At 30.1% G+C, this 10,659-nt stretch overlaps 1 protein-coding gene across 1 annotated transcript; it reads left to right on the forward strand.

The window, feature by feature from the left end:
* Positions 1-1,637: 1,637 nt before the first annotated feature.
* On the forward strand, positions 1,638-5,949 carry LOC107436317 (speckle-type POZ protein B-like). The gene is made up of 2 exons (XM_071177318.1): positions 1,638-3,378; positions 4,694-5,949. Exon 1 carries the CDS (start codon positions 1,962-1,964, stop codon positions 3,348-3,350), a length of 1,389 nt encoding a protein of 462 aa, XP_071033419.1. The 5' UTR covers positions 1,638-1,961; the 3' UTR covers positions 3,351-3,378; positions 4,694-5,949.
* The last annotated feature ends 4,710 nt before the right edge of the window (positions 5,950-10,659 follow it).

Genomic DNA, 10,659 nt, shown 5'->3' on the forward strand with positions numbered 1-10,659 from the left:
GTGGGTCTAGGTCTTCCTCTGAATATTTCACCAAGGCAGCCTTCTGTTTAACCTGGACTGTCAATCTTTTCTTCCTATCACTTTAAAATCTGATACCCCAGAATCGAGCCACAGTGGTTTTGGCCTTCTTCTTTTTCGATCAGTAAAAAACTTCTTTTAATCCATTCTTTCTGATAATATCAGAAGCAAATTTAATTTTTCTATTTTATTTTAATATTCTTGATTATATCTGCCTCTTTGAAAATATTTATTAATTTCTGAGTTAAAATGTTTTCGTCAGAGGCCATCTTATTTAAACAATTAGCCACACAAAAAAAAACTTCTTAAGAACCTTATTCTTCAAAAACTGCTGTTTTTTTTCACCATTTTTAGTTAGAGGCTAGTTATTTGAATCATGAATTAGAACTAGTTTGATGATCTGTTTTATGGATTAGGAACTTTTTTTCTGTGTAAAAGAAGAGTTTTCAATAAAAGCGTTTTATTGGTCAATGAAAACAGCATACTTAAGTGCTTTTGTGAAGATTTATTGACCATACAGTATAGTAAACGTATGAAATTTTGAGTGTATTATAAAATTCATTGTTAACAGTGAATTAAAAGATTGCTTGTTAATAGTATATACAAATTTATCTAGTTGCGATTACTTGCAAAATATGGTTTCATGTAATATATTTGCCCTATTCTTAAAAAAAGCAACAGATATAAAGATATCAACAAAAATGTAAAAATAAATAAAGATTTACTTGTCTCTACATTAGAAAATGAATTTCTTACCAGTGCATTATGCCAAAATGTTTTATATGCAACGAATTGATTAAGTTGAGATTTGTTGAAAAACTTAGTTTTATGTAATAGTTGACCGTATTTCTTTAAAAATGAAAAAAAACAAAAATTATCAAAAGGTAAAAAATAAAGTTTAAGCTGTCAGAGCTATAGTATAAAATCGATTACCTATAGTGTATTACACATTTGTAGTTAAAATGCTCTGTATACCATCAATTGACCAAGGGGCCGTTCAAAAAGTACGTACATCCCGAAGGGGGGAGGGGACTTGCTATTATGTACGGTTTTGTACGATGGGGAGGGGGGGGGTATTATACAAAGTACGTACCTTATAAACATACACCAAATTTAAATTTGACTTTATCCTACACACTCCTTAAGTAAATATTTAATTTTATTTAAAACATAATTATTTTAATTTTTATGAAAAAGGGGGGTAGACTAATAAAATGTACGTACTCTAAGGGGAGGAGTAAGACCTTATGTACGGTAATGTACGAAGGGGGGGGAGGGGTTTAAAATTTCTCCATTTTTGTGTACGTACTTTTTGAACGGCCCCCAAGTTGCAAAGTTGTAGAAAAACATGGTTTGGTTTTATGATGGTAATATTTGCCGTATTTGTTTTGAAATAAAGGAATTTAAAAATAAGTACAAAAAAAAAGCAAAAAAGCAAAACTGTTGTCGCTATCATACCTTAAATTATAAATTTTCAATTTTTTTTTTAAAAAAAAGGTTTAATTATTCAATTATAACCAATTCATGAAAATGAACGAAACCAATTCTTATCCCTCGTCAGCATTGAGATAACATTCCTTTTTTAGAGAAAGATAATAAATTGCATTGTAAATTGATAATTGTTGTGTCTTGAATTCCCTTGAAAAATAATTGAACCTTCCATGTAATAAACTATTTCGTAATAAACTATTTAGTATTTAAAATTTGTCTACTCAACGCCCACTTCGATGGAAGTCACTATAAAAAAAATCTCAAAATGCTGATATCTTATCATTTGCATATGTCACATGATAGTAGCAACTACATCATCTGAAAGAGAAGAAGTAATCAGTTCATGAAATGCTAATATGTGGTAAAATTATATAAGTTGTCGTTTATGGAATAAAAAATATTTATTTCAGGCTTCAAACACTGTAAATTTTCAAAGTATTAAGTTTTTTATTATGTCTATGGAAACTGAAGGAGTGTTTACTTTCACTTGGGAAATCGGTAACCTTATTGATTTAATAAATACAATGGGTAATTACCAGAAAACGAGTCCCACAGTTGAGGCTGCAACATTGAAAGGAACTAAATGGTATTTAAGACTGTACAAAAATCAATTTCTTCCAAGTTCATTTATGTGTTGTCTATGCAGGGAAAATGACGAGAGCGAATCTGAAAATGTTTCAGTAACATATAAATTAGAATTGATCGATATTGATGGAAAGATTATCAAATCAGTCGTAAAGGAAAATATTACTTTTTCAAAAAGTTCTAGCAGTTTTCTAGATGATAATTTCTTGGAACTATGTGAGAAATTTACGGAACGTGTTAATCCGACATTAACTGTCCGCTGCCACATAATTGATGCAAGCTACAAAAAACAAGCAATGACGGTGGAAATTCCGACTATCCATACGCAGTGGAAAGTAAATATTCCTGGTCCTGAAAATTGGACGAAGAAAGTAAAAGTTCTATTTCATGAATGCACTCATATAGATATTATTATGCACGCTTCCGATGAGAGAATCAACATAAAATTTGAAAAAGTGGACTTATTACAACCTTATAAACTGAAAATCGCAGTATTGAATGAGGAAAATCGTAAAATAGATTGCGAATTTCCAAAAAAAGTTGTCGAAATACAGAAATTTGAGACATGGATTGAAAAAAGTCAACTTGTAGACAAATCACGTTTTCACTTACCGTATTCGTTCACACTGGTATGTACCGTTATAACTTCTGGTGGAAATTCGGATTCGAGCGCTGCGAATTGGACACAGGATGATTCTTTTCCATGTTTAAAGGCTTCTCCTTTACCTCTGCAAGAAAATCTCAAAGAAATGCTATTGAATGACAAGCATAGTGACGTTAAATTGAAGACACGTGACAAAATCATCCCGGCTCACAAATGCTTGCTGTCAGCTCGATCTCCTGTGTTCTCTGAAATGTTTGATCAAAATATGCTGGAATCTCAGACTGCCGTTGTTGATATTCCAGATGTAGAAAGTGAAACTCTGCAATCATTTTTAGAGTTTCTGTACACTGACACGATCACCAACACTGATTATGAGAAATTGTTGAAACTGATGTTTGTGGCTGATAAATATCAAGTGGATAACTTGAAGAATCGATGCTCATTAACACTGATGTCCGAACTGTCGTTGGAGAACGTCTGTGAAGTGGTTTCTGCTTCTGATGCGGTCAATCAACCGAATTTGAAATTGTGGGCAGTTAATTTTATAAAAGAAAACAAAAAGAAGATCATTTCCTCAACTGTTTGGCCAGAGTGGGTGGAAAAGAACATGAAATTAGCCGTTGAAGTTGTTTCGAAGTTGATTGATGTTTGAACCAAAACGCAATGCAAATTTCGCTAGAGTAAGTCATTTTTTAATTAGAAAATATGTTATGTTTCGTAATTTAAAAAAAAATGTAGCTGAAATTTGTATATTGGGGACTTACAGGGTATATGAATTAAAATAGTATTTATGATGTTATCAATTTTAATTTTATAATTACGTTGTTCATTTTAACAATTCATATTTAAAAATCATTTATCAACTCTCGCCTAATCTTATTAGTTTCTCTATATTTGTCCTGAAATAAGCACTTGGCGATTTAACAAAAAAATGCGACTTAAATAAACAACAGGGCTATTTCTTTAAAATCATTTAATGATCATTTAATCAAGTGTAACAATGAAGAAAGAGACTCTGTAAAACTGAATTTTCATTAAAATGTCTCCATTCAATGTTTTGATCTTTCAGAGTCCATCAATTTGTGGTTGAAAGATTCAATGGAAAGAGATTTCTAGCACTTCTATTAAAAATTTTTAGCACTTCTGCACATGGCTCTGACTGCAAAGGAAATTAAGAAATAATAGTGCTCTGATTGCTGAATAATGCTTTATTGTTCTTTGAATTGAACAAAGGAGGCAAAATCACCTTGTACTAAAATATTTTTTAAAGAACTACTTTATATTTTTTATATTTTACAACATAAATGCAATTTCAGTTCCTATTAAGTTATCCAGTGTGGTCCTTAGTTAAAATCCTATTGTACATTTTTATATGTTTTTAGTGCTATTATAGATTCTATACACTTCATGTATTTTTATAATGTATGTCAAAAATGAAATCTAAAATATATACACGTAAGGAGTCAAAATTATTTTTGGACAAAAAGTGAGGAGGGTGAACAATATTAATAAAAATACCGTGTTGTGAGTGATGTAGATTGAAGTAGATGACGAAAACGGGATCATAATCACAAACTGTTTGTAAAAAGTATGAAATCTCTTATGATTACTGGGGAAAACAAAAAAGGAGTTAAAAAGGTGATTATTAGAAACACTGTTTGTAAAAAACACGAAATCACCTTTTCAACTCCTCTCTGTTTTCCCCCCTAAACACATCGAAACGAATGCATCTTAAAATACATTTTGTAATAATTAATTTTGTAATAGATTTAACTCAACAACTGATGGATTAACTTTTTGATTTTTCTTCGCCTCTATAAATTAAGATTTTTGTGTACTTCATACTAAAAGTGTGAGAAGTTTCTTATAATAGGTTTTTTGTACTTAAATGTACCAGTATCACTTTAACTGATACCAAAAAATTGGTACCTGCCCATTTCTAGTCTTAAAATTATTAAAAAAAGTAACTCATTTATAAAATCTTATCTTTTTCAGAGAAAGATTCTTGAAATTATGCAAAGGAGCTGGCTTGGAGCATATTGTGAAATTGGCACTATTTCTGCAATATTGAAATTTTTACTTGTGTATTTTTCAAAATGTCCCAAGAAAATATTTTTTTTAATATTTCTTTGTTGTATACTTTGTACTCTTATAACAGAATTTAGTTTTGATATTTATTTTCTTATGCTTACTTCAAAATATTAAGAAACGGAGTTATATTTTTATGGAGCTAATTTAAAGTTATATTTCTTATTTCTTTTATTTGCAATTTCACCAAAAATAAAATGAATATACAAGCAATTTCCATACAGTATTTTGTAATTTAAATTTAATTTTATCTGACGTTATTAAAGTATCTAAGTAGCATATCTGGTAACTATAAGTAATGCAGGTAAATGTGCGTTTCCAAAAATATTTTTTAACATAAATCATTTTCAAGTTTCATCACAAATAAAAAGTCTTAAATCCTTTTTCTATTGTTAATTTTGTGTCATTTAATGTCACGATAAAAAAGGTAAAAGAATTTAAAACTGAGAAATCTTCAATTTTGAAAAAAAAAAGTATTTGTGTAGTTCTAAACCTTTATGGAAAAAAAATCACGTCTTTTTAATAACTCATTTAAGTAAATACTAAACAACAGTTTATTGGCAAAATTTTTTAAAAAATTGCTGATCATTATTGTGTATTACAGCTAAGCCTACAACAAGATGTCTTATGGTTTAATGCAAAGAGCTTCTGACGTTCATAATTTAACTTGATTAAATTTTGCTTCCTTTTAGTATTTTCAATTTCTTTCAAAGTTACCCCATTTAACTGTTTTCGAATTATCCTTTAGGGTTTCAGGTTGTACCCCTTTCAGCTTCTTTAACTAACCCATTACGACTAAAAAAAAGGTTATTTAAAACTACTCATTACAATTATTTAAAAAAATTTACTTTTCATGCAAAGGGATTAACAATTTGGATTAAAAAAATGGTTATGTAAAGAATGAATAATATTTATTCACTATAAATATGATTTTTTAAGAAAACTATTAAGCTTTTACAATTATCCGATATTAAAAGAAAACGAATTATGTTCTCAAAATTGTTTTTCTATGAAAATTTTATGTATTTTCTAACAATTGTTCTAAAGTACTTTACATACACTTAACATAAAGAATATGTAGTTATATTGTGTTACATTTTTAATAATGTTGTTTCAGCTTTAATAATGTTTGTTTCACTTTAATTAAACGAATTTATAATGTTTCTCTTCATGTTCTGTTTGGTGTTTTTTACATTTACACTTTTCTTCAACATTCACGTTCAAGATGTAAAGTTAAATCTCGGAGTGGAACATTTGAGTATACCTTAGACTAAGGAAGTATTCTAAAGTTAAGCATTATTAGTTCCAAGGAAGTAAAAATACTTCCTAAGTCTGAGGTATACTCCAGCCTTGTATTCCATTCCAAGATTTGACTTTACATCTTGAACTTTAATGTTGTGTGTGTGTGCATATGTATAATCGAATGAGATTAGATATCGGGAGCTTATTATGTAACAAGAGCTTTAGCGAAAAATAAACGGTTGGAGAAGCATATCTGAAAAACGATATGCCGACGAGATAAATGTTACGTATATTTTGAAAGAGCATATTTTAATTTTTTTTAGTAAATGCATTAGATACCAAAATATTATCAACTTTTTTTAAATTTGTTTATCAGTGTAATTTGAAATAAAACTACAATGTGCAATAAAAGAAAATATTTACGTGTCTACCATAAGTATTCTTTACTTTTTGTTTTTCGAGTTATTAATTCAATTGTAGACAAGTTAAATGGCAAATAAAAACACAGTTCGTGTCATGATAAATTCTACGCAACGACAACATTCGTTGGAGTAGCATTTTTATCCTAATAATTAGTTAATTTATCAGTGAAAAATAATCTCCTCATAAATAAATCACCGTCTTTCAATATGTAGACAGCCTCTGTGGAAAAAAAAGAAAAAGAAAACTTATTCGAGTTGAACAGCATCGCAGACGAGACTTTTGAAAAGGATAAAAAAAATCGAAAAGAGAACGACTTGAATGAGGAGATGGGTGGCAGTACGGAGGGAAAAAAAAAGAAAATGAAAACACTCCAAAGAATAGAAAACGGAATATTCATCAACAACAACAATAGTTTTTGCCACTTTCTTCCCTATTTCTGAAATATAGCCTCCAGTTCCATTCTTTCGATGACAGTCAAAAGATGCAAACGATAAGAAAAAATAATAATACTGAAACTTGAATAAGAAGTGAAGTGAACTGAGTATAAATAAAAACTTTTCTATTTTGTGAGAGACAAAGGAAAGCGAAATAAATCAGTGGGATTTTTCACTTTAAAAGGAAAGCATTTCCGTTTTAAAGATGTCACCAGAAATGAAGATTTTGGCGATATTCAAAGCATTTAGAACTTTTTTATTCGCGTTTTTTTCAAATAGTTTTCTAGAGCTTCTGGAATGCTAGTTGGCGTTGCAAGTCAGAACAATTAGGAGAGTTAAAGATGATCTCTTTCTCCTATACTTTTTTTCCAACAATGGATAAAATAAAATTAACGGAATGTGACGAAAGAACTTGGAAAAAAATGAAACAGATTCAACGCCTTTTCAAAGGAAGTTAAATGAACCATGTTTTATCAAGCTTTCATTGAAATTAGTTTTCGAGATAAAAATATTAATGGGTAAGCTATTATTAAGATTCACTTTGTTTAAATTGATGCTTATATACGTAATTATTTTTTCTTCCTTTTTTTTCTACAGCACAAAATAATGTAATAAAAAAATAACATCATAACTAAAACTGTTTTTTTTTTGTTATAATTTTTTACTGAAGTTAATTTTGAACTAAAGATCAATATAGTGCGCATCTAATTCAAAACGTGTGTAACTAGAAAATAAATAAAACTTGTAATGAAAGTTGTAACATTACGCCTATGGGTTGATTATTTTTTAAGGGGTTTTGTTCTTCTGACCGACATTTGTGGCTATTTCTAGTTTGCTAGTAACCCAATAAAATGCATTTTGAATCGAAACAAAAATTAAGTACGGAGTAAGCACAGAAAGAAAAGGTAAAAAGCAACTCACTTCTTCATTAACCTTGAATATTCTCAGATTTAGGTGCACAGAATTATCTAATAACAGTTAGATACTGTCTAAATTTATCATGAATAGAATCTGTGTACCTCCATCGATCGCCACATAAATGCGACGAAATACGAATCGAAAATGGCGTCTGTGATACCGGACTAGCTGTGATATCTTTTTCTTAAATCCCTTTTTATGACTGCCCACATACCTTCGATCTTATTGACCAGATGCAAAAATAACCTTATCAGCCGGTATCCAACGTTGAACTAATGGACCTCTAACATAACACATACCCTTGAACATTTAGAAACAGCGTTAAAATCTAAGCCAATAAGAATCACGATTGGGTTTTAACATCGCCCAGCTTGGCGATCAACCGTGATCACAAATTGGCGAGAATCAAGGGGCACTCTCAAATATAGTCTACCTAAAAAAATTATTGTTCTTAAAAATTTCGCATTTTAACGTATTTTTAAACCTAGACACTTTTACATATTTTGAGTGACCGTCTACGGGAAGTGGTATTTAAACTTAATCGGGGTGGATCCTATAATAACCCACTCCGAGGCGATTGTTTTAAATCTCGCCAGGCACGTTTTTGACATCTCGCCAAACTAGGTTTCCGGGATATAATTCGAGGAGATCACTTTGAACGTCCGATCACACAACCAAAATTCTTAAACCTGATTGGTTATTTGATATGTATACCTATGCGAAAGTTCGTTATTTCGTTATAGCAAAGAGATAAAAGGGTTATTTTTTCGTCATTTATGCTGTTAGAATCGTCGTTATTATTTCATTTTTTGAGTAAAAATAAATTTCTTTTATTCTATTAAAATATTTTAATAGATTTGTAATTATTTAATTTTTTTTTTAAATAATATAAATTATTTTTCCAGTAATGATTGATCCCAGTAATGATTGCCAACTTGGCGAGATTTCAAAAAGTCCCCAAGAGGTGAGCTATAATAGGATTTTACCGGCCTGTTGCATTTGCTTTGGACCGATCTAAATTACATTACTGAGACTGACTTGTGGTGCGATCCTGTGCTTTTTAAATTTTGTTAAGCCTAGCAGAAAAAAATATTTTTCTTAAAAAACTGGTATATATTTTCTTAAAGAGGGTAACATTTTAATATTTATCTACTTTTGTTTTGCCTCCAAATTTAAGTACTATAAGAGTTTTATTTTCCAGTCAAACTAATTTAAAAAACGTATTCAGCCGCTAACAAATCTATAAAAAAAATCTCTAGCACATGCTTGAAGATTAGCATATAGTACCTTTTGTTACAGGTACCTATTGCAAACACATGATTCAAAATTCTTTTGCTGGATGGCGTAAATAATGACACCGGTCCAAAACAAGTCTTATAACTAATTTACATTACTTTTATTGAGACTCATTGCACCTCAAAGATGGAGAAAGTAAATTTTGAGTCGGCCGCCAGTATATTGTGTATTTTAAAAAACTCCAGCAATCATACTATATAATTAGAAAAATAAATCATTAGAACGCCTCACTAAACTGTGGGAAATATGTAAGCTTTTTTGTGAAACTTTTTTCAAAGAAAATATCACCCCATCTTGTAAAATAAACAACAAAGTATAAAATTGCTTCTTACTTTTCAAAGACGTTCGCATTATATACCCTTTTCTTGGGAGGAAACCCAAGAATCCCCTCCCAGTAATAATTTCAGTTCTGGAATCTTCTTTTGTCTGTAAAGCAGAATGACTGTTGTGTACCCCCCAAATGATTACGTTTATTTTGATTAGATTCTTTTCTTCCGCTGGGGGACAGCTTTTGAGATGCGGGAGACGTTGAAGCTAATTAAAGAATCGTCTGCAGGGAAGCTTTAAGCGAGAAATTCAAGTTTTAAATTGAATGTTGAGGTTTCAATTTAAAGAGTGGAAGACATTTTTTTTCTTTCTAAAAAACAAGTTTTAATATGATTTTTTATGGAAAAATTATGTCATTTCGGAGACAGATAGGAAATTGTTTTCGTTTCCAAATTTGTTTCCGTTTTGTTCTTAACTGAAAAACTTTTAAATTGTTGTTCTTCATCTTTTGTGTTACCTTTGCAATAAGAAAAAAAATAATTCCGAAGTATCAAAATAATTCCAAAGTACGGTACAATATATCTGTAAGCATTTTATATAAAATTGGAATGAAATTTAAACCTACATTTTTTTTTAGATATTCGTGTTACTATTCTGTAGTTTCATCAGGGATTTAGCTATGGAAAGAAAAAAAAATGGGTTTTGTGTACTACCAATAACTGGTATTCTGACTTATGATCTGCATGCTGTAAGAAATTCGTTTATTCGAAACAAATCAATCCAAACTCTGTAAACTAGCCAGTCAGTAAACTAGTTAAAACGAACCAGTCGAACTAAATGGAATGTTGAATTCGAGTTACGATGGTGTCTAAGGACCTGTCTCCAAATAAGTGTGCAAAATAAGAAAAACAAAACCTGAATAACTTTTGGTCTCATGATCGGATTTTCACGTACTAATGTAATTATTTCACAAACGGTTAACTGTAAATAGATGAATTAATTTGTGCAGACGATATTTTAAGTTATGAAAACAGAAACAAAAACATACTTTATCAGAATAAACATTCTTTATTGAACCAGATTAGCATACTTGATCATCAAAATACACTTTATTTCAAAAATATTATTCACAATATATTTTATGGAGTTATACAGCCGACTCAATTCCGTGTTAACGACTATCAATGTTTAACTCAGTAATCTTGTAATTTTGATCCCACCCCAGAGGACGAGGGAACTTCTAGATCAAGTATGGGGATAATCTAGCCTTTATGGAGGACTTTTTTAATGATA

The sequence above is a fragment of the Parasteatoda tepidariorum genome, chromosome 2, assembly GCF_043381705.1.
Source record: "Parasteatoda tepidariorum isolate YZ-2023 chromosome 2, CAS_Ptep_4.0, whole genome shotgun sequence".
In the NCBI taxonomy this organism is placed as follows: Eukaryota; Metazoa; Arthropoda; class Arachnida; order Araneae; family Theridiidae; genus Parasteatoda; species Parasteatoda tepidariorum.